A 24,727-nucleotide genomic window follows, 5' to 3' on the forward strand; every position below is an offset into this window, starting at 1 on the left:
TAGTTGCTGATGGGCTCAAGAATAAACATGTGACGTGGAGCAATTGAAGAAAAAAAAGAGCGTCAGAAGAATTTGGGCATTTGACAATAGCGGCAGACTTTTTTCTCACAGAGGAGAATAATTTTTTGGGTCGGTATTATAATTTCTTTTTCTGGTCATAATCGGGTAATTAATTGGCATATAACTTTTTTTTGGGTTTAAAATCAGTATTTTCCGGTCGGGTCGGACCATATTACAAAAAAGAAAAACAAAATATCATATACCATATAAAGTACATAAAATGTGAATAAAAATGTATAATTAAAATAAAATATATCTAAAGTTATTCTCTATAAGTATTATTTTAATAATTTTAATCAAAACATCATCTAGTTAGACATTCATAAGTCTCAATGAAACAAATATAACTATCTTTTAAATTTTCATCAATCATCCAATTACGCAAATTGGACTTCACGTGCTTCATCTAATTACGCAAATTGGACTATACGTACTTCTATCGAGTACAGCCAGCAGGTTACAATGATCGATCGGTGAGGTCAGGTTGACAGTTGGAGTTTTATCCGCTTCAAACAAATTAAAATTTGGGCCCTACTTAATTTTAATTAGATTAAATGTGGATTGGGTTGCGTATCAAGGCTTAAAATTGGGTAGAGATTAACTGAGTTAGGCATTGAGCTTAAAAATTGAGTATAAACTGATTGGGTTGGGTATTGGGTATTAAATTCAAATATAATTTGATAAAATATTTATAATTTTATATTACATTTATATAATATAATTGTATTTGTAATAATTTTTATATAACTTTTTATTAGAGTTGGTTTCGAACTTTCATGAGCTCAATCTCGAAATTCCACATGGGCATGTGTCAAATTTTATAAGGATTGATTAAGATTTTTACACTATAATAATACTACAAAAAAGAAACTTCACATGGGATGATAGATGCATATAGGTAGGGCATGTGTCAAATTTTATAAGGATTGATTAAGATTTTACACTATAAAATATTTATAATTTTATATTACATTCATATTCTTATTAGTTGAGAGACTATTTGGATTCAACACGCTTAAGTTGTGGGTGTTTGTCGTTGTCTTTTCATCTTCTTTTTTTCAAATTTTATTATCGTAACCTTTATTGTTCGATTAGTCTTTTTCATTTGATTTATCAACATGGTGAATCGTGTAGTTGAAACTCAAGGGTTCTCTCAAATTTTTATCAAACACATTAAATCAAAACCTAATAAAAGATCAAAATTGATTTAACTAAATTTAGCACTCTTCGGAGTTATCAATAGCATTAAGCTATCATATTAGTGTAAGATAATAATAAATACTAAATTGAGTATTATTAAAGATTGAGTTACTATACATCGACGTCATAAAAAAAATCCCTAACTAATCTAGTGGGTCTTTGAGCTCTTATTAATAAACCCTAATATAATAATATCAAGAACTTTGTAACTCTGTAATTTGAAGATTTTAAAAACAAGGCAAAGACTCGTTTGGATGTATTTTATTAAGGGGCTGTTTGGGTTTTCTTATTTTTACCTTTTTATAACTTATTAACTTTTATAAGTTAAAATAGTATTTGGATAATATAACTTATTAAACCTTTTAAAGAAAAAAAAGAAAAGAAGAAAAAGGAGTTTTTCATAAGTTAGAATGGAGTAACTTATGTAAAACACCTTATATAAGGTATAAGGAGGTGCAAATAAGGAATTCCAAACACCCCCTAAATGTCAATTTCACCATAAATATAATATTTCCAAATTTCCTTTAAACAAAACCTCATTAATATTAAAATTTCAAGTATTTGTCTAGATATTTTGACTTTCTGAAGACATAACTATTGAGTTGGAGTCCCTGCTGCGATAACATCTGGATTTTGGTCCTTAATTCTATGCAGACTTGAATGTGCATGTGCATAAAAACTTATACTTAATGCATCATGTATTGTAATTTGTAACTCACGTTTGTTAATAAGTTGCAAGCAAATTCTTGAACATATACAAATAAAGCATCTCCAATAAATAAGATCATCTCTAACGGGGCATCCGTAGAGATCCTTTCAACCTATGTGGGGCATTCGTAGAGATCCTTTCAACCTATGTGGTAGACAGATTGATGGGGAGAATAATAAGTGAGAGACGGTGAAAAATCTGTCTCTATGATCTATGAATTAGGTCAGGAATGTGAGAGAAAGATGATTGTCGTGAAACCTTCTAACATGAAGCAACGATTCGATGGTCTGATGTATAAATAATGCTTATCAATTAAGGGGCTGTTTCGTAGCCTCTTAACAGTCATTAAGAAGCTACCTCTTAGTGGCTCATAACATTTTAATGGTTAAGAGTTAGACTTAAGTCTGAATAGTTAAGATGCTGCCTCTTAATGGTTACCTCTTAACCATTCAGACTTAAGGCTAACTCTTAACCATTAAGAGGTCATGAGCCATTAAGAGGTAGTCTCTTAATGATTGTTAAGAGGCTACCAAACAGCCCTAAGTTTTGCAAAACTAATAGCATCCATCATACATCAAAGATTTAATTTTAAACATGTAGTTTATGAAAACCTAATTAAAACTATTAGGTATCACTCTCAGTCCATACTTTTAGCATTTAAGATATTGGTCTTTAGAATTTAGTAACCAGATTCATTCAAAGATTGCACATGTAACTTAATAAATGGACGGTGAAGCTAGTTTTCACTTTCCAGTTATATCAAAATAACATCGAAGATTACATCTACATGTTTTTCTATACCTTGCGAACCTAGTTAGCTCGTACGACACTGTCAATACCCCACTAACCAATATAATAAAGTAAAAAGTATCTTATATTGGACACAGCACCTTTAACATTATTAATAAGATATAAAATTAATGGAAGCTAGATTCGCACATAAAACACTAGAGAATGCATAAACCAACGACGACAAAATTGTACACCTGTAACCTACTTATAAAGCTACATCACTAACCCACAATGAAAGTTGAACGCTATCGCTTAGGAGTGACATCATTTCAACGCTTTGGTATCATTAGACTAATGGACTATATGTGCTTTGGTACAAATTATATATGATGTTATTAACAATTAGTTTAGTCAAATTCTTAAAACCAAGCATACTAATCGGCCTTCAATTAATAATCTTTATTTATAACACCATGAATTTTCTGTCTGAAGATGCTTGATACGAGATTAAGATACTTGTTGAATCGGTTTCTTTAAGCAGTGTGAATAAATGGCTTTGATGGAATAAAAATTATTGTGTGATCATTGATTTAATTCTATTGACCAACTAAATACCTATTTTTTTATTCCCTCGCAATGATCTATTTCATTCCACGTCATTTCTGTATACCAAACACTACCTAAGTTGTATGTGAATTATGCTTCACCAGAAGTCCACATTTCTGTTTTAAGAAAATTAAGAAAATGAAATTGGTCTCAAACCTAACTCATTACACTATAAACCAAGTTCAAATTTTAATTATTTCAAGTAAAATTCTAATATTAAACACTTTCAAACCCAATATTCAAACTGAAGAATTATTTTCATCTTTTGTTGACTTATCATTATCATGTCAACATAAGGTAGATAGAATTGTTGGACACTTGGCAACGGTGGTATCGTATAATAACTCACCCCCACCAATCGTCCACCAACTTTCAGCCAGACCGGTCAAGGATTATCCATTTTCATAAATACACTCATAATGCAAGCTTGCGAATGCCCCATATGTGATGGCAATTAGATAGTAATTACTAATTAGACCGGTCAACCATTCTTGTTAATTTCAGTCTCATACTCAATTATAAAAGGCAAATTGAAAATAAATAATCACATATTTTGTATATTAGCCGATAATAATCTTACATTTAAAAATCACTAGCAATGGTCCAACCTTTCAACTATTTTTGTCTCAATTGTCCTCCGTTAAAAAACAATTAACGCCGTTACATTTTTTTCCGAGTTTCAAACCGATGTTTTAGGTTTTGATCAGACGAAGGATACGAGTCAACTGATGTAAAACTTATCTCGAAACGCTAATCCAAACGACGAAACAGTGTTTCAATTCGGTGTTTGAATTTCCAATTAACAAAAATCAATCCATTTGATACATTATTTAGAGATAAGTTTTACATCAATTGACTCGTATCATCTTCCGATCAAATGCCCTAAAACATCAGTTTGAAACTCGAAAAAAAACGTAATTGCGTTAAGTGTTTTAATGGAAGAACATTGAGACAAAAATGGTTGAAAGATTGGACCGTTTGTTATATTTTTAAATGTGAGACTATTATTGACTAATACACAAAAGATGAAATTATTTATTTTCAATTTGTCATTATAAAATTATTCGATTTGTTACCTCAATTTGTAAGATAATCATTGAGATTTTCAAATGTATTTTTGTTCTAATTATCTAATTAGTATAAAAGAGAAGTTTGGTGCCACAAATGGTTTTGTTGAGTTTCATATATTTAATATTTGTTTCACGTTTGAAACATAACTTTAGCTTTGGTGGGATGGTGCTGTCTTAGGTTGTATGTTCGTTACCGGTTGGCAATCCAAGTTCGAGTCTCCAATAGTGTAATCATAGTGGTTTTTTCTTGTGTCACTGTTTAGGTGGGCCTAGGTCTGTGAGTTTTTTTTTTCTAACTCAGCGCGGTATTGTGTGTGTATTATATTATGTCTTTCATTCACCTGGCTTATATATATATTTGAGCAATCTAAGCATAGCTTATGAACTATACATAGCCACATAAATTTATACGGGATGTTAACTGCATTTTATTTGAAAGTATGTAAGGTTCTTTTGAAGATTTGATGAAAGAGAGAAGGAAAAATGGTTATTAAGAACGTTGATCAACACACCACTTAGTGATCTTTTTTCTTTGTTGATTACTGTCTTTTACACTTTGTGTAACAATAACCGATATACACTTACATAAACAATAAAGGATTTGCTTCGAACAAAATCATTATATTCGAATTGTCTAAAACATTGCACTATATGTACAAGGTGCAAAAATGAAATCTCATAATCATCTCCTTATTCAACAAGATCAAATAAGTTACAATAGATTGTGGTGTTACGGTTATTCGCCTCGACTTGCCATTTAAACACCCGGGACAAACAACATTAGGTTTTTACCAACGCTTGATTTTACCAACCTTTTTGTTTACTTCCGAAATGGTAACGACCGTAACCGAAACTGACTGAATTCGCCTCGACTCACCGCCACAATGTCTGGAACCGCTTAGGTTTTACCAACGCTCGAGTTTTACCGAATCATCGTCGCAGCCCTCGGAACCAACAACGCTCGGGTTTTACACGACCAAACAAATGTTGTTTTTCATATTTTTAATGTTTTATATATTAATTGAACCCATAGTAATGCATAGCTGCAACGTAAGGGGTACATAAAAAAAATATGACCTACCCCGCACGCTATCTAACCTGTTGCGCCGGGTAAAATACTAGTTTTTATATATTAAGTTTTTGACAACTATAACAAATTCAAAATACAATAAAAGAAAAATTAAAAAGAAACTATTTTTAGATATGAGTTTGGATAATAGAGTTAATTTTATGAAATCAGGTTGGTTAGTATCTAATAGTCTAATACCATACCTATAACTAGGGATGACCATGTTGGTACCGAATTTTAAGGAAAATGGTTACCGTTACTGGCACCAAATTTATTGGTTCAGTACGATTCTCAGGACAAAAATTTGACAAAATACCTGTATCATACAGATTCTGAAATAAAAAGAAAGTTGGTACCGAATCAGTCTTGGCGACAGCCGTTTCAGTATTGATAGTCGATACCATTTGTACATCCCTACCCTACATATGAAAAAAAATTATGTTAACGCCGTTCAAGCTAACATGCCCGAATACTCATCCAAGATGTTTTTAAGTTTCGAACGTCACCATCAAATGTTCAATTCCTAGTTTCCCATTAGTTTGAACTTTGAACGATGAATAGTTTAATACTTTAATTTATATTTATTTCTTTTTGTATTCTATTTCATTTCATCTCCGTTTACTTTTCTAAATATACAACTTTATTCAACGTCTACATGTACATTTAAATAAGCCCATATATCCCCAATTCAATCAAACCCTATCAAGTGAAGTTCTCTCTTACTTACCATCAAGATGGCTAGCCACTATTATAATAATGGTTCAAACCCACCACACCACTCTAATGATATGGTTGTAGTCACTCCTTGTGGTGCTTGTAAGATATTGAGAAGAAGATGCGTAGATAAATGCATTTTGGCACCTCATTTTCCGCCTACCGATCCACTTAAGTTCACCATGGCTCATCGGGTTTTCGGTGCTAGCAACATAATTAAGTTATTACAGGTAATTAATTGTGTATATGCTTGTGAAGGAATGTTAGAAAAAAACAAGGTTATGAAACTAGTAATTCCTATTTTCTTGTCGATTAAAAATACAAGGCGGGTATGATTCGATTAAGTTTTGAGCTTAAAATGAACCTACAACCAGTTATCCAAAGATTATTGTTTGCATCTTAACATATTACATTGTGCCTATATGAGACCAAGTATTTGACTCGTGTTGAAAATTTCAGGAATTACAAGAATTCGAAAGACCGGATGCAGTTAGTAGCATAGTATACGAGGCTAATGCAAGAATCATAGACCCGATTTATGGAACTGTAGGAACCATTTTTCAGCTTCAAAACCAAGTGATCGAACTTCAAGCACAACTAGCCAAAGCTAAAGCCGAGATATTCAATATGAAATGCCAACAAGCGGCCCCGGTTTCTACTGAAATGTGTCGATCTTCACTAACATCGTCCCAACAAACTTTTGATGAATTTAAAGATGGTTCAGAAGATAGTTTTGAGAGTGGTAACCCTTGTGTCTTTCTTGACGATGATCAAGAGTCGTTATGGGATGTTATTTGGGCATAAACATGCTATTTTCAAATCGAATATCTTATACTGGTTAGAAACGAGCAAAGCTTAGAATATCAGATGCTAGGAATAAAGTTATCACTTAGTTTTCGACAACTCAAGAGAGGAAACTAACTTGATACTATGTGACATGTGTTTCTTATAACACAAACAACATGCACATGAGTTTGTAAACCTAATAATTAAAATCTTGTTTTATTTGCATACTCAAAAGAACAATCGAATTCATTGTATTTTCAGTTTTCCTCAATTGTTTTGTTTACATATCATATTGTAGCCTTTTAAATTTGTTTGATAAATCTCATTGCAATATGTTTTAAACATTTAATTATTTAAATGAATATCAAACTACATGTGTTAAACTAAGGAGTTAATGGTCATTTTCATCCCTGTGGTTTGCTACTTTCGCCACTTCAATCCAAAGTTTGAAATTTTATCAATTTAGTCCTTATAGTTTTAAATATTAGCCAATTACGTCCCCCGTCTAACGGCATCCATCTATGCCGTGAGTTTAAGGGGTATTTTTGTCTTTCTCTTGTTTATTTTTAATTAAGGGTCATTTTGTCTCTGTGGTTTGATACTTTTGCTACTTCAGTTCCAAGTTTGAAATTTTGTCAATTTTATGTTTAATTTAATTCAGTATTTTTTTATTTGCTACTTCAGTCCATGATGGAATTCTTTGATAAAGTGGTCAAGGTAATTCCCAAAAACCGAACTATACCGAATAAACTAGAATCGTTTCTTTGATTAATGCATATAGATAGGGTTTAGAGATTAACATATCGTAGCAAACATCTGGGTCGAAATCAACATCAGGAGGTCGAATATTCCGCATTTCCATATTTGCTCAAGAAATTGATGCACTAAATCGCATGTGTGTTTTTCAAATCGCGATATTGTTCTTGAATTCGTCGAATTCAACCATAGAGTTGTTGTCGATTTGAAGAATTCAATAGCAACACCACGATTTGAAGAACACACATGCGATATAGTGTATCGATTTCTTGAGCAAACATGGAAATGCGAGATATTCGACCTCTTAATGTTGATTTCGACCAAGATGTTTGCTACGATATGCTAATCTCTAAACCCTAACTATTATGCATTAACCAAAGGAACAATTTTAATTTTACCAGTATAGTACGGTTTGTGGGAATTACCTTGACCACTTTACCAACAAATTCCACCATAGGGGAGAGTTTAGGAAATGCCTCGAAACTAAATACGAGGGGGGGTATGATTATTATTGTCGACAGAGTAAATGTAGACCTGTTTTGGTCGATGCTCGATGGTTTTGGGCTTGGATTATGCTCTTAGGGGTTATAGACAAAAAAACAAACAAACATAAAATTGACAAAATTTCAAACGTTGGACTGAAGTAGCAAAAGCATCAAACCACAGGGACGAAAATGACCATTAACTAAAAATAAATAGGAGAAAGACAAAAATACACCTTAAACTAACGGCATAGTTGGATGTCGTTTGACGGGGGGGCGTAATTGGCTAATGTTTAAAACTATAAGGACTAAATCGACAAAATTTCGAACTTTTGACTGAAGTGGCGAAAGTAGCAAACCACGGGGACGAAAATGCCCATTAACTCTAAACTAAGTCTTGTATAAAATGTTTCTAGTGATGCTAATATGATGTGACCTTTTATTTAATTTAATTCAACCATTTTGGTCTTCGGAATTTATTGATCAATGTTGATAGTTTGATGGCTTTACTCTTTTAATGACTATTCGACGTCTAAAAACTTTCTATAATTAAAGCTTGGCCATGTTATCCACAAATTTGTCCAACTTAAACTTTCAAATATCTAAGTAATTCTAACATTGATAAAACCAAAAAGGGTGAGAAGCAATCAGATGATGACATGTGTATTATATGATGAAGGTCAAATGTGTATGACTAAAAGCGGAAATTTCTAGTAGTACATAGGCTAACAGCCCTATTCAGACTTCAGATAATGTTTATGTGGACTCGGGGCGACTAGTTAGTGTTTCAACCCATACATACCTAAGGCAACTGAGGCCCAATAATAATTTGCCTGAACGCTAGATGTGTACAAAACCGTTTTTTTACAAACCGAACCAATTTAGTTTTTGCATATTCAAAACAGGTTTGGGTCAAACCGATTCGGTTTAGAAACCGGTTTAAGTATAAAAGTAGCCAAACTGATCCTGACCGGTTCGGGTCGGTTTTAAACCGATTTAAGAAAAAAACCAGTTTAATTGTAAAATACCCAAACCGCTATACAAACCGGCGGTTTGGTTTGGTTTGGTTTGGGAACCGGCTTGGTAGAAACCGGTTTTAGCAACGAACCGGTTCGGTTTGCAGTTAACCGGTTTTTTTACACCTCTCCTGGAGTCCTGGAGGCAGCCCGATAACATCCAAAGTGGATATGGCCCCAAAACACCCCAACACATGGTTAAACCCAACAACTCAAGTCCAATCCAATAATTCAATCCATATAGTTATTCGGATTTCGGACCAACCAATGTGTATCTTCTTGGCCCGATTCTTTAATAGTAAAACTTTTATAAAATGTTACCTAATTAATAACATACAATTTATTAGTTAATATTATTGGGATGGTATTTACAAACTATATTATTGATTAACCAAGAAACCGGCTATTAAATGTTATGATAGACTTGATAGTCATTCCCAACGGTATACATACGTCAGTGATGCTACATTGGTATATTGTTTGCAAATAGCCGTTGGGATTGACTATCACCAATGTAAATCTTTCAGATATTCCTGTCGGTGATAACCTTGTTTAGTGTTTTCTAACAATGATGCGCATATACGTCATTAATTACAAGTCCAAAGTCAGCTTAGAGTTAATAAAATGTAGTTTGCAGCTGCTATGAGCCTCTTAATGGTTAAGAGGTAGCCTTAAGTCTGAATAATTAAAAGGCTACCTCTTACCTCTTAACCATTAAAAGGTTACGAGTCATTAAGAGATAGTCTCTTAATGACTGTTAAGAGGCTACCAAACAGCCCCTAAAACTAAAACTTGATGCTCTAATTGAGGCATTATTATCTTTATTATTCATCCTTTAGAAAATAAAGATCATAATTTGAATTAGGTTATCAATGGGAAATTTTTATTGTGGTTAAACACTTTTCAGAGGTTGCATGAAGAGAATGAGAAATTGTTTAAACTGTTCATAGAGAAGGCGCTTTCTAAGGTTGTAGTATGAGACACTGTAAGACGTAAGAGTTGTGTGTGTGTGTTTACGAGGGAGTTCTCTAAGGTTTGTTTGTACTTTGTGTGGCAGCTTCTTGATGTGTTGTTGATTTAATAGTTTAATTTTATTTATAAAGCGTCGCCCCAACGCGCAAGTATTTTGTATTTGTTGCTTCTTTTTTTTAATAGTTTGCATGTGCTTATGTTGCATTATCTTTTATATCAGTGCATAGTTTTTGTTACATCATAAGTGTGATAACCATACACTATTGTATTTGTAAGTAGAACTGGTGGCGAATTTATTTGTACTGAGTCATTTCTAAATTGAGAAAACTAACGGAAAGTACCATAAATATAACATGTGAAGGGGATTAACTATTTAAAAATGAATATTGCGTTGTAAATTATTACGTCAGCTCATCACGCGGGTTTCTGCTAACGAGTAATAATGCATATTTATGTTTAACAAAATTTGCATTGATTTCTTCAGAAAAACAACCAATATACATGGTTTAGTTACCTGCACTAATTAATCATCAAATAACATTTTTTATTAGCTCATTAGACTTTACGTTCAAATCATATTTAATCATATACTTGATAACGTTGCTTATTAGATTACTTTAATTCATAACCCAATCAAACCCAAGTTTTCATTTAAAAACTAATTTCTCTTTCTTCCATCTATACAACCCAACCAAACTCAAAATTTCTCTCCCATTCACAAGCCAACCAAGCCAATTTTTTTTGTTGAATAAATATATATTATAAGAAGTTTATTGTATTATAAAATAATAGAAAAATTAAAATAACTTATTTTTTAATAAAAACTATTTAGCATTTGAAAGAGAAAGAAGAGTTGTCATCATACTGAACATTTGAATAATCTTCCAAACCATTAAGGTCGAAATAAAAATTTGGATCCATAACCGAAAATAAGAAATTAAAAGAGATTAGAAGTAGAGAATTGGAAGTAATAGAGATGGTATGAAAAGTATATTTAACACTCTATAAATAGAGAATTTTTTTTAATCGGATAAAGCTTTTAAAAATTTGGATGATAAATGTAAATGGCGTGAATTAATTAACTTTTCTTCACTTTTGCAACAACTGACTTAAAATCAGTAAACCGACTAAGTTGTTGAATTAAAAGTAATTTCCAACTTTTTTTTGAAGTTCGTATAGCAACCGACCGAATATAAACTCTCCGGTGGGAGTGGCTTATACCATTTAGGATCATATATTAGCACTTTAGCAGCGACTTCAAATAAGTATATTGACTTCAGTTTCCCTTTTAAAAATAAAAAATTCAAATAACAGAAAACCGGTTATTTAGTAGAAATCATCCGTACATACTGGTTTACCCGGTCCGATCTGGTCCGTGATTCTCTCTCACTTTCGCGCTTTGATATGCATTTTGAACACACACACACACACACACTGACACACAGTTAGGGCTCCGATAAAATGGAATCGGATCTTCCATTGATTCAAATCGCCGAAGAAGACGATTCTCTTCTACAACAGTTTCCAGATCTTAATCAAACGCCGTCCAAATCGCCTCTCACTTACTCGCCATTCGCACTTCCACCTTCGAACGCCAGTAAGCACGCTTATCTTCTACATTGCATTAATGTTGCGTTAATTGATTCGATAAATAGTATTTTTGTGATTATGTATCGCTTCTATTAGTTTTAAGTTGAATTTAATTACAACGATGAGTTACTTTTTGTTTATGTTTCTCGATTTAGGGTTTATTTGCTAGTAGGTGTTTAATTGGAGGTTTTGGAGTATATGCAATGGAATCATTAACCTAAACCTGGTAGTGTAATATTGCGCAATTAGTTAAATCTAAAATGATACCAGATTTAGGTATAATTGGTCTTTCAACTGTTATGTTAGTGGTCCGTGTTGTAAAAAAATCTCGATTAGGCGCTTACTAATTGGCGATTAATTGGAAATCGGAGGGCTACCGATTCGATTTTACCCAATCGGCCCCTAAAATTGTTACTAGTCAAAATTGGTCATATTTTGGGCACAGCTGGTCAAAATATTTTAAGTAATTGAAAAATCATATAGAAAATTCTGTATATATACAGATATAATTTTGAAAAATCACATATAAATTCCACTTCGATTAATCCCTATTAATTGCTAGTGTGTACCGCATCGTTTGACTAGCGCCTAGCGAGTTCTACAACACTGTTAGTGGTACAACTGAAATTTCCTGTAAGTACAAGTATACAGTTAGTAGAAAGTATTCCAGACTTACTGTTTGACGGTTATGTTTGATTTGTTAACTGGTCTTGGAGACAAAAATTGTGGTTTAGCTACTTAAGTAATGATGTTCATTCGTATTGCAGAATATTTGAAAGATGGTGCACGCATGGAAAAACCTAATAGTTCATCTTCTGAAGCTAACAATAACAAAGAGAATATAAATTCAAGCATTGGAGAAGGGCCAAAATTAGGTATGGAACCTGTGCAGATGAAGAGGAAAAAGAAGGGGGCTGGATACAATTTGAGGAAAAGCTTAGCATGGGATAGGGCTTTTTTCACTGATGAAGGTTGACTTATATTTCTGTTGTCTGATATTACACTTAAAAGATAATTAATTTGATTAAGAATACGAGTGATTTGATACATTTTCATTATATAGGCATTCTGGATGCGTCTGAATTGACCTTGATTACTGGTGTTGATGCTAGCACATGCGGAGGGGGATTGTCTACTATAAGTGAAGAAGGAAATAGCTTATTTTCTTCAGATGTGAAATGCACAAATGAATCCAATGATATGGAAGCCTCTGAAGAAGCTCCGCTTAAAGAGTTACGTGACAAGAATCATACACCAAAGGGAAACCGAGAGAAGACAGATTGCTTGGTGAGAAATCGTGGTTCTTTGCTTCGTCATAAAGTAAGTTTGACTTTTTTTGTATTGCTATTTAGAAGTATTATCATCTGTTTGTATATTGCACAGACGGGTTATTTTACATTTCAAAGTGTTATGCCAGCAGGTTACAAATAAAGTTCTTTCAAGTGATCGTGCAAATAGAATCGGGCCTAAGGTTGGTGGCTGCTCACAGCCTTTAGCTGCATCTTCATATCCTTTTTTGTGTTTTGAGTAAGATTAGAACTTTCACATTTTGTAACAAGACTTTGTTTGACCTTTGGGATAAATATTGATTTGGTATTGGTTATTAGCCTTAACTTATGTACTCTGAAAAGGCCAGCAAGTTCAAACACTTTGAAAACAGCAAACAAAGAATCCAAGATTTCTAGACTACCAATCTCAAAGCCTGGATCATGTTCTTATGCAAATAATGCAACAAGAAAGGGCTTTATGGCAACTACCCAGTTGGGGCATAGTCTGATTCCTAAGCCAAGTAAGTGCCAATGTATTTGGAAGCATATTTCTATATCTTGTGATTCTCGTCTAATACTAACATATTGCTTGCATAGGAATATGTTTCTAATCTATCTTTTTCTTCCTGCAGCCAAAAATGTTGAGAAGAATTTTGGGTTAAAGAGCTCTTTACAAAAAGTACATGGTTCTCAAAGTAAACCAAAATCAAGTTCAAGCAACCTCCATTTACCAGTTAGAGAGCTAGCTAAAAAAACAACCAAAAATTTGGTAAGAACATCACATAGGCGCTCAATCAACTTTTCATTCTTTAGAAGTTATTTACAAAACTGATATTTTACTTGGAAGCAATATCATGTTGACCACATATATCTTTGTTTTGAAGTAACATGACCCTGAAAGCACTCATCTAAAGCTGCTTCTTGAATGCGCTAGTAACTGAATTGTTTTAACATGATCTCCCAACCTGTGCAGACGCAGTCATCTAAAGCTGCTTCTTCAACCAGGTCACGATTGGTCCAGGTTGACGGAGCTAATAACAAGTCAGAAATGGTTCCAGCTACATTGCAGGCATGTAAAATTCCAGAGGCATCTGCCCCTCTTGCAGCTAAGCATTTCGCTCAACATGCTGCAGCAAATTCGGTAAAGAGTCGAACCTTTATAATCTTTATCATTCAGTGTAACATGTAGTTCTTAATGCTATCATATTTGTATCACATCACTAACTAGGAGACACAAACCTTTTCTTCTTTAATCATACAGAACAACTCATTGTCTGAAGCAGCTAAGTTGACCAGTTCAGGACCCTGTCATCTTCAAGAGGCTACTAAGGGCCTGATGATTTCAGATAGATTAAATTCAAGTGAAAGTCAAGACCATCCTTCTGCACTTGCAAAACCATCCGGACTGAGAAAGCCATCGCCATCACTGCGATTATTTGACTTGGTAGTTTTGTATTTTCATTTTATTTGTATTTCATTTTACTAACATGCAAAAATTAACTTCTAAAACTATATTTATCATTTATGACATTGATTTCAGAGAACATCTTCGGAGTCCGCTCCCTTGCAGCAAACAAAAGTTCAACAATATATGGGCTCTGATAGAAAATATGGTGACATGTTGCCGCTAGCAAGACCACCCATGAAGAGTAATGTTATCACAGAAAGTGTACGCTGTGTGGCTCTAACGCCCGGTAAAGAATTTTGTGCACCTGCCACTCAGAGTCCGTCACCAAATTACATGTTCAACACTAGTACTAAATGGGTACCAGATTCAAATGTATACCAAAATCTAGTGAAAAAAATTACTTGTCATCAACCGATTTTCGAAGGTAGAGATTCTGAAACAAAATATAAACCTGTGATTCATAACGAGGAAGATGGACTACAAAGTTATACTGCCTCTTCAATGTCAACATGTGGAGAATCCATTCAACATAAAGAAAAGACCATTTCAACTGGAGTTGATGATCTTGCTCACGCTCAAACACCATCGGAACAAGCTGATTTTAAAAGTTCTGATGATGCTCCTCTTAAGGTCAATCTTGATCATGCTCAAACATCGTGGGAGCAAGAAAATGATGTTTCTAAAGTAGTAGATGGCAGAAGTTTACCTATGGAGGAAGATGATGTCACAGAGTTGAAAGATGAAGCTGATGCCACAGAGTTGAAAGGTGAAGCTGATGTCACAGACTTGAAAGGTGAAGCTGATGTCACAGAGTTGAAAGATGAAGCTGATGTCACAGAGCTGAAAGGTGTAGATACATCCTGTATTCCATTTCAAAGCTTGAATACGGAGCAAAGAAAAGATGATGCTGACTGTGTGGATGTCTTTCCAACTAAATCACCTCGTGTGAGTGATCCGCCTGCTGAGTTACAAAATAGTTCATCTTTTGAAGGCCTCAACATTGAACCAACTCATATTATAGAAAATTACCGTGAGTTACCAGTCACACTGCTTTTAGATGATAATCCACCATCTACTGAAGGTAGAGAGCCTGAAACAAAATACAAATCTGTGCTTTATAACGAGGAATATGGATTACAAAGTTATATTGTCTCTTTAATGTCAGCATTTGGACAGTCCAGTCAGCATCAAGAAGAGACAATTTTAACTGGAGTTGATGATCTTGTTCCTGCTCAAACATCATGGGAACAAGCTGATACTGCAAAGTCTGATGATGCTTCTCCCAAGGTCAATTCTGAGTCTCATTTGGATGCTTGTAGCCAAGTGTTTGTGGAGTCCCATGAGCAAGGTGGTATAGGAAGTTCTTATGGTGTGCTGCAACACGAGCAAGAAAACAATGCTTGTAAAGTAGTAGATGACAAAAGTTTACCTGTGGAGGAAGATGATAGCCATTCCAGTAGGACGATAAGCATAGGGTTTAGAGATTCACATTCTTTGGAAGATGAAGTTGGGGTCACAGAATTGAAATTTATAAATACCTCCTGTAATCCATTTGAAAACCTGAATACAGAGCAAAGAAATGATGATGCTAACGTTGGAGATGTCTTTTCTACTACTAATAAATCACCTCGTGTGAGAGACCCGTCTGCTGAAGAAGGCAATGGCATCCACATCGATCCAACTACTTTCATCAGGAGCAAAGCTCAGTCAAATGATAGTCCTGTGAGATACACTGTAAGACAGATTCTAAATGATGGTCCATCTATTAACAGCTTCAACATTGAACCCACTCTTTCCATAGATAATAAACATAAGTTACCTGCCACACTGGTTTTACATGATAATCCACCATCTACTGAGGCATCACCATTATACAAATCTCAGTTACCGGACACTTGCACAGCTAATGGATCTATAAACTGTTTTGAGGCCACAACTCCGTGCATTTCTGCGTTATTGAATTCCCAGTTGTCAGAAGAGTGCGCATTTCACAATGAGGCTGACATTAATGGTCGTCTTTTCCAAGAAAAAAGTGTCTCAAGTGCTATACTTATTGAAGTACTGGGTCAAAAACAAGATGGGATTGATGTGGAGTTGATCTCAAGAGAGGTTGCTCCTTTGATTGAGTTCATTAGTGAGACTGCATCTGTGGGTGATGATTCACTTGTTAAAAGTGAATCAGTGCTGCAAGGGGTTCCCTGCACTGGCATTTATCCACAGAGTTTGGAAAAAGATAGACTGGATGTAGCAGCACCAACAGTTGAAGCATACCATGTAGAAAACCACAAGAGCCAGGAAGTGGGGTTAGTGGCTGAAAAATCACAGCACTCTCATGCTAATATGTCAGAGACCAAACCAACCGTTCAAGGGTGGACTGGTGGACCAAAAACTCATAGCCAGTTTCAAAAAAATCAGACACTTGAAGGCTCTGATTCTATGCCAGAAGAAAAGACAACACTTTTTCTTGATGATCGAGTGCTTATGAAGGACACTTTACCATCTACTGAAAAGATTTTGGACTCAGATGCCAGTGCCCAGATTTTGTCAGTAGAAAACTCTGAGGAAAGCTCAAAATCTGTTCAAGAGCGCACTGTCATTGTTGTTCTAGAAGAAAACTCAGATGCCAGTGCCCAGATTTTGCCTGCGGAGCAAGTAAATGGAGACAATCAGCATCATGGTTTTGTTGGGATTACACATTCAGTAGAAACACCTGACCATTTCACTAATGGAAAGTCTGATTCAAGTTTTTCTGTGAGCCAAGAACTGAGTACGGGTGTGGAAACCACAAGTTTGGAAAAAGAGTTTCTCATGTCGCCACAATCATGCTGCTTAGTTGGTACAAAAACTACATGTATGATAGAAGCTGAGGAGTCAAAGATAAGCAATGGAGAACAAATTGATGCAACTCCAATAGATGGTGGATTTCAACATGAACTGGATGACTTTATAGACCACAAAGATGAAATAGGGTTGATGTAAGCGACTTGAACACATATTTTCTGTTTTAGTCAGTCTTTTCTCTTTCTTATAGTTAACCTTCATGTATCTGATAACTCATCTCTAATTTATGGGGAAAATTTTTTAACTTTGACTTTTGCTCTGTTGCCAGCAGGAGGTCAAATAGCATCAAAAGGCAAGACAATTCTTTGGTCATACATCCCTTAAATGCTGTTCCTTCCTCTGATGAATGGCTGGTATCTTTTGAAGCTGCTGGAGAGGTAATATACGTTTTTACCAAATAAAGTAATACACATGAACATTTTTACTTTTGGTTTAACAAATGAATTAATTACCAGTAGGTTTTATGAAGATGTGTTTTATACCATTCAGCTCCTCGTTCTCATCTCTATGTGACTGTCCTTTTTGTTGACCTAAAGAATCTGATGGAACTATGGGTTATAATTAACCAAGTTAGGTCCTTAGACACTATAAATTGTTCTTAATACATTTCATCCAGCAAACTTGTCAATTGAACAATGAACATATTGTTTCTGATGATGGTCTGCTATAATTTTTAATTTAAACATGTAATAGCATAGTGAAATTTTCATATGAACTTATGGACAATGACTATTTCCCCTTGTAGGAGATTAAGTCTTAGGCACCCACTTTCATAAAAAGGAAAATTAGGGTTTTTTTTTTCATCTATAGTCGATTTATAAAATAGATTGACAGCTTGTCATGCTCTTTTGCCTAATGTAATGGGCCTAGTGGAAATACTGGAACTTGATTCAGTTTCATACATGCTTCATTGACTTAGAAGTTTAGTAATTTGATTCCTAGTTCGGAATAGTAGGAGTTTATAAAATGATTACTGTTTTGATGAAGATTTGTTATTGCTTCTTTTAGTGGAACTAGCATATAAAGAGCTTGTTTTAAGACAAATTTATTTTTTCTATTTACAGCTTTTAATAAATGACTACAAGGAAGATGGACTACAAAGTTATACTGCCTCTTCAATGTCAACATTTGGACAACCCATTCAGCATCAAGAAGAGACCATTTCAACTGGGGTTGATGATATTGATAATGGTCGGACATCATTGGAACAAATTAAAACTGAAAAATCTGATGATATCCCTCCTAAAGTCAATCCTGAGTCTCATTTATATGCGGATAGCCAAGTGTTTGTGGAGTCCCATGAACAAGATATAGTTACTAAAGGAGAAGATTATGTTGGAAGCACAAAGTGTGTTGCTCCTGGTGTAGAAAGTTATTCTGGTTTGCTGCCACATGGGCAAGAAAGTGATGTTTATAAAGTAGTAGTTGACAAAAGTTTACATATGGAGGAACATGATGTCACAGAGTTGAAAGGTGTAGTTCCTTCATGTATTTTCTTTCAAAGCTTGAATACTGTACAAAGAAATGATGATGCGGATGGTGCAGTAGGGGTGTTCTTCGGGTTATTTATTCGGGTTTCAGGTTGTTTGGGTCGGGTTGTTCGGGTTTGAGCTCAAAACAAATTGACCCAAGAACCGACCCAAATAAGTTCGGTTTGTTCGGATTTCGGGTTATACGGGTCGGGTAAATTCGGGTTGGGTTTCGGGTTTAACAAATTAATAAAAAATTTCCACCTTTAACAATATCATAAATTAAAAAACCATATTCCAAGCCGTTATAAAACCATAATATACAACCATGTTCAACGATAACATATATTATTTAGCAAAACATGAAATTTATCATACAAGAATGCATTAGACTGGATGAAGGAGTGTTGTAGCATGTGGATTAATACTTGTGTAGATTGAAGAAACATGCTCAATTAATATTGGTTTAAATACTATACTGTTTAGGTTTTTGAATTGAAGATACATTCTCCGCATGCTTTATGGTCACTAATACATTGGGATGTGATAGATCCAATATTAATTGGAGTCTTTAGAACAACCGAACAAGAATACATAAGGTCACTGTGCTACTTCATCGCTAAACTATCCTATAAAATTAGGGATACATGCATCGATTTATTATACTTCGGGTTATTCGGGTCAACCTGAATCAGGGTATTTCAACCCAAATACCGACCCGAATATTTTATTTCGGGTTAGGGTTAGGAGTTTAATCGGTTCGGGTGAATTCGGGTTGGGTTATTTGGGTCTCGGGTCGCTTCGATTCGGGTTTGTTATTCGGGTACGGTTATAAAACACACCCCTATGGTGCAGATGTCTTTTCTACTACTACTAAATCACTTCGTTCGACAGATTCATCTGCTGAAGTACATGATATTCCATCTTCTAAAGGCCTCAACAATGAACCAGCTCCTTCTATAGAGAATGCACATAAGTTACCTCTCACACTGGTTTTACATGATAATCAGTCATCTACTGAAGGGTTGCACTTCATTCCAGCCAATTTTATTAAGAACAACTCTCAGTTGCATGATACTTACACATTTAATGGGTCTATGAACTGCTTTGAGGCCACAACTTCTTGCGTTTCTGCATTACCGAATACTCAGTTGCCAGTTAGCTGCATTATACCTGAAGAAAGCTCATGTTTAGAAGAGGGCACATTTCACAATGTTACTGATATTAATGATCATATTTTTCAAGAAAAAGGTGCTGAGCTCATTAGTGAGACTGCATCTGTCGGTGATGATACACTTGTTGAGAGTAAATCAGTGCTGCAAGGGGCACAATTCACCATCACTAATCTACAGAGTTTGGAAAAAGAAAGAGCGGATATAGAAGCAGAGCCAGTTAGCTGCATTATACCTGAAGAAGGCTCATGTTTAGAAGAGGGCACATTTCACAATGTGACTGATATTAATGATCATATTTTCCAAGAAAAAGGTGCTGAGCTCATTAGTGAGACTGCATCTGTGGGTGATGATACACTTGTTGAGAGTAAATCAGTGCTGCAAGGGGCACAATTCACCGGCACTAATCAACAGACTTTGGAAAAAGAAAGAGCGGATATAGAAGCAGAGCCAGTTGAAGTTCAACATCAAATCCTTGTTGAAAATCAGCCTCAAGGTTTAGTTGGGATCACACATTCAGTAGAAGCACATGACTGTTTCACAAACGGAAAGTCTCATTCAAATTTTTCCGTGAGCCAAGAAACCACAAGTACACCAGAATCATGCTGCTTGGTTGGTACAAAAACTACTTATATGATAGAAGCTGAGGGATCGAAGATAAACACTGGAGAACAAGTTGATACAACTCCACGTGGATTTCAACATGAACTGGATGACCTTAAAGGCCACAAAGATGCAACAGTATTGACGTAAGCAACCCTGTACATATATTTTCTGTTTTAGTCAATCTTTTCTCTTGCTTATAGTTAACCTTAATATATCTGGATATTTATCTCTAACTTACGGGGAAAAATCTTTAATTTTGACTTTTGCGCTGTCGTCAGCAGGAGGTCAAATAGCATCAAAAGGCAAGACAAATCATTGGTCATACATCCCTTAAATGCTGTTCCTTCATCTGATGAATGGCAGACATCTATTGAAGTTGTTGGAGAGGTAACATACCTTTTGTTTTACAAATAAATTAATTACCATAATGTAACATACCTTTTTGTTTTACAATTAAATTATCATTCAGCTTCTCACTGTAATCCTCTATGTGATTGTCCTGTTTTTTTTAGCTAAAGAATATGTTGGAACTACGGGTTATACTAAAGTAAATAATGTCCTTGGACATCATAAATATTGTTCTTAAAACATTTCATCCAGCAAGCTTATTAGTTGCACCTACTGTTTCTGATTTTTAATATAACTTTTATTTAAATATGCAATTAGCATATGAACTTCTTTTTAAACAATATGACTATTTCTCATTATAATATGATGACTACTAAGAGAGATGCATGAAGCTTTAAGCATGAGAAACTGATTGTTGTAGTGTTACATAGTATAACTATTTTGATGAAGGTCTCATATTAATTCTTTTAGTGAAACTAGCATATAAAGAGCTTGTTTTAAGTCAATCTCTATTTCTCATCTTCAGCTTTTAATGAATGAATGCGGGGAAGATGGACTACAAAGTTATACTGCCTCTTCAATTCCAACATTTGGACAGTCCAGTCAACATCAAGAAGAGACCATTTCAGCTGGGGCTGGTGAACTTGATCATGCTCAAACATCATGGAAACAAGTGGATACTGAAAAATCTGATGATGTTCTTCCTAAGGTCAATACTGAGTCTCATTTGGATGCTGGTAGCCAAATGTTCGTGGAGTTACATGATAGTCCTGTGAGAGACACCGCAACACAGCTTTTTAACGATAGTCCATCTGCTGAACCAACTTCTTCTATAGAAAATAAACATAAGTTACCTGTCACATCGGTTTTACATGATAATCAATCATCTACTGAGGCCACAACTCCTTGCATTTCTGCAATTTTGAATTCTCAGTTTTCAGAAGAGGGCACGTTTCACAATGTGACTGATATTAATGATGATCTTTTTCAAGAAAAACGTGTTTCAGGTGCTATCCATATAGGTCGAAAACAAGATGTGGATTTGATCTCAAGAGAAGTTGCTCCTTTGATTAATGAACACGTTGAGTTCGTTAGTGAGACTGCATCTGTGGGTGATGATGCTGAGGGATCAAAGATAAACATTGAAGAACAAGCTGATGCAACTTCTATAGTGGGTGGACTTCAACATGAAGTGGATGACCTTAAAGACCACAGAGATGCAACAGTGTTGACGTAAGCAACTTGTACATGTATTTTCTGTTTTAGTCAATCCTTTCTCTTGCTTATGTTATACCTTAACGTATCTTGATAATTCATCTCTAACTTGTTTTTTGATCTGTTGGCAGCAAGACCTCAAATAGCATCAAAAGGCAAGTTAAGTCTTTGGCCATATGTCCCCCAAATGCTGTTCCTTTCTCTGATGAATGGCTGGCAGCTGTTGAAGCTGCTGGAGAGGTAATATACATTACCAAATGAAGTAATACTTTTGTTTACCTAAAGAATCTGATGAAATTATGGGTTATACTTAAGTAAATTAGGTCATTAGGCACCACATAAAGTTTAATATAATGTTTCTGATCTTATGCTATTTTGCCTGATAAACGCCTAGAGCCATCTTCTTTAAGATTTTTGTTAATTTATTTATGTTTGCGTATATTAGAAGTACTATTCGTGAGTATTAATGAGTGCTTTTATCATGAATATAACTTTTAATTGAGATTCCAATTTCTAAACTTATGCTACTTCAAAACGGTAATTTGATTTGAGACACATTCAAGCAATAATAATACACATGGAATTTACAACATGTGAGGTGAATTTCATAATATAGCAATCAGCTACATGGTTTATTTATTTTTTATATTTTTGCAGGAAATCCTTACCATGAAGCGTGGTGCCGTACAACATTCACCCCCAGACAAATCTCTACCTGAACCAAGTCCGTGGTCTCCGGTATACTCTACAATCCTAACAATTACTCTTCACTGGCTAAAGTAGTATACACTCGTTACAAAACAAAACATTTTTATAAAATTGTTACGTTTTCTAGTTTTGATTCATACATGTGATATTTATTTTAACGGATTCTCAGGTGAAAAAGAAAGGGAATCAGATTGGACCATATGACTGTACAAAGTACACGAATGCCATGCCAACAAGCTCTCAAGCATCAGACCAATAATTCCATTCGGTACATATTTATTATCCTAACACAACTACAGTTGATCCCTCAAGAAGATGTACTATGCCAACTATGTTTTCGTATCATCACATACTTCTGCAATTAGTACACATCAATACATTTGGTTTCACGCATGTCGGCTCACAAAAGTTCACAACTGATACTTCAAATGAGACTGCGCGCGCTCTGGCTAATTTTGTCGAATGGTTCATCTCCTGTGAATTCTTGATATTGCCTTTCTTTTTTCAAAGAAAAGAATGTTTTTAGATTACCAATCAGTGCATGACATTTGCTCATGTATGAGACTCAAATCCCATCAATGCATGTTTATGTACTACGTTAAATCATTAATTACATTCCATGTATCATACACGAATTGACTACAATGTATGAGATTTTACTTGCATATACTTTACTTTCTCAGTGCTAGAACTGCATGTTTTATATTAATGTGTTATATTTTGAATTTTCTAAGCTAATTGTTTTAAGGTGGAAAAAATATGGTTAATCTATGCAAAGCAATGCAAAAATTGTATTTTGTAAAACATGAGAGATGAATTTGATATAATTGACTTCGTACATTTGAACAAAAATTAAGTATGAGGCTATATGCTAGAATTGAGATATACTTAATATATTACACAATGAATATACATCATAAAATGATTGTAAATTTGCAACAATTGAAGTTTAATGAAGATCCATGATCGTTTTCATTTATTCAGTGAGACATTGTTCTAGCATATGAGAACTAAATAACATATTTCCGTTATAAGCATCTTATTAAGTGCTTGAACTAGGGGTGTGTAGAAAACCGAAAAAACGGACCAAAAACCGAAAACATCAAAAATTCGAAACCAAAAAAACCGAACAGAAACAAAAACTGATGGTTTGGCTTTATGTTTTTGTAAAAACTGAAGTAATGATTTGATTTTGGTTTTGCATGTAATAAAAACCGAACCGAATTTCTAGATTTTAATTTTTTATTTTAAGAAATTTATAAAAATTTTTTAAGTACGTAAATCAAATACTTTTGCCCAAATATATAATTGTATATTAGTTAACAGTTAGAAAAATTATTTATATCTAAATTCATTATTTTCGGTCTAAAATTTTCAAGCTCAAATGACAAAACCGAAAGTGAACCAAAACCAAAACCGAATGGTTTCAAGAATCCAAAAATCGAAGTTTTGGTTTTCCGTTTGATTTTAGCCCAAACCATACGCACCCCTAGTTTGTACCAACATGTGAAGAGGAGAAAGGAGACGACGCTGGTTAGAGTCGTGGAAACCCTCACGATGGAGGCAAGAAGTAGAGGAAGACTCAATTGATATTGGATGAGCGGATTAGACACAATTTGATAGATTTACACTCTCTGAGGACATGGTTAACTTCATGGAGACATAACATTCAAGCCGTGGATTTTTAGGGGATGGTGTACAAATTTGTTCAAGCTTTGTTATAGGCATTTAGTTTTGTCGTTACTTCTGATGGACTTTCTGTAGTATCTTCTTAATGTCTATATGATGTTTTCTGTTACTTCTATGTTTATTCACCACTTTTTGTTACCTTTTAATAATATATGCTTAGTATTTTTCGTTTTCTGATGTATAGATTATATGAGAAATACTTTATGCTTATATTTATTTTTTAAGGTCCATTAGATGGTTA

General features: G+C 34.4%; 2 protein-coding genes across 2 annotated transcripts; both read left to right on the plus strand.

Annotated features, from left to right (window-relative positions):
* The first annotated feature begins 6,179 nt into the window (after nt 1-6,179).
* LOC143592743 (LOB domain-containing protein 11-like) lies at nt 6,180-6,964 on the plus strand. Its single transcript, XM_077072588.1, has 2 exons — nt 6,180-6,390; nt 6,620-6,964. Exons 1-2 carry the CDS (start codon nt 6,181-6,183, stop codon nt 6,962-6,964), a joined length of 555 nt encoding a protein of 184 aa, XP_076928703.1. The 5' UTR covers nt 6,180.
* A 5,478-nt stretch (nt 6,965-12,442) lies between these two features.
* Nucleotides 12,443-23,333, plus strand: LOC143592735 (uncharacterized). Its single transcript, XM_077072581.1, has 13 exons — nt 12,443-12,733; nt 12,826-13,082; nt 13,183-13,551; nt 13,663-13,799; nt 14,004-14,171; nt 14,292-14,474; nt 14,571-17,413; nt 17,551-17,656; nt 18,344-18,860; nt 19,643-20,669; nt 22,221-22,329; nt 22,747-22,827; nt 22,967-23,333. The coding sequence occupies exons 3-13, from the start codon at nt 13,509-13,511 to the stop codon at nt 23,054-23,056; spliced, it is 5,304 nt and encodes a 1,767-aa protein (XP_076928696.1). The 5' UTR covers nt 12,443-12,733; nt 12,826-13,082; nt 13,183-13,508; the 3' UTR covers nt 23,057-23,333.
* The last annotated feature ends 1,394 nt before the right edge of the window (nt 23,334-24,727 follow it).

This window comes from Bidens hawaiensis, unplaced genomic scaffold (assembly GCF_021521415.1).
Source record: "Bidens hawaiensis isolate Kalapana, Puna unplaced genomic scaffold, B.hawaiensis_p1.1 tig00041171_1, whole genome shotgun sequence".
NCBI classification, from domain to species: Eukaryota; Viridiplantae; Streptophyta; class Magnoliopsida; order Asterales; family Asteraceae; genus Bidens; species Bidens hawaiensis.

Excerpts from the sequence above, each read along its gene's own strand:
- LOC143592743 (XM_077072588.1), top strand. The coding sequence starts at position 6,181 with ATGGCTAGCCACTATTATAATAATGGTTCAAACCCACCACACCACTCT. Across the intron at positions 6,391-6,619 it reads ACATAATTAAGTTATTACAG|GAATTACAAGAATTCGAAAG; the intron begins GTAATTAATTGT and ends TGAAAATTTCAG.
- LOC143592735 (XM_077072581.1), top strand. The coding sequence starts at position 13,509 with ATGGCAACTACCCAGTTGGGGCATAGTCTGATTCCTAAGCCAA. Across the intron at positions 17,657-18,343 it reads CTTTTGAAGCTGCTGGAGAG|CTTTTAATAAATGACTACAA; the intron begins GTAATATACGTT and ends TTCTATTTACAG. Across the intron at positions 18,861-19,642 it reads GTTATTTATTCGGGTTTCAG|ATTCATCTGCTGAAGTACAT; the intron begins GTTGTTTGGGTC and ends TTCGTTCGACAG.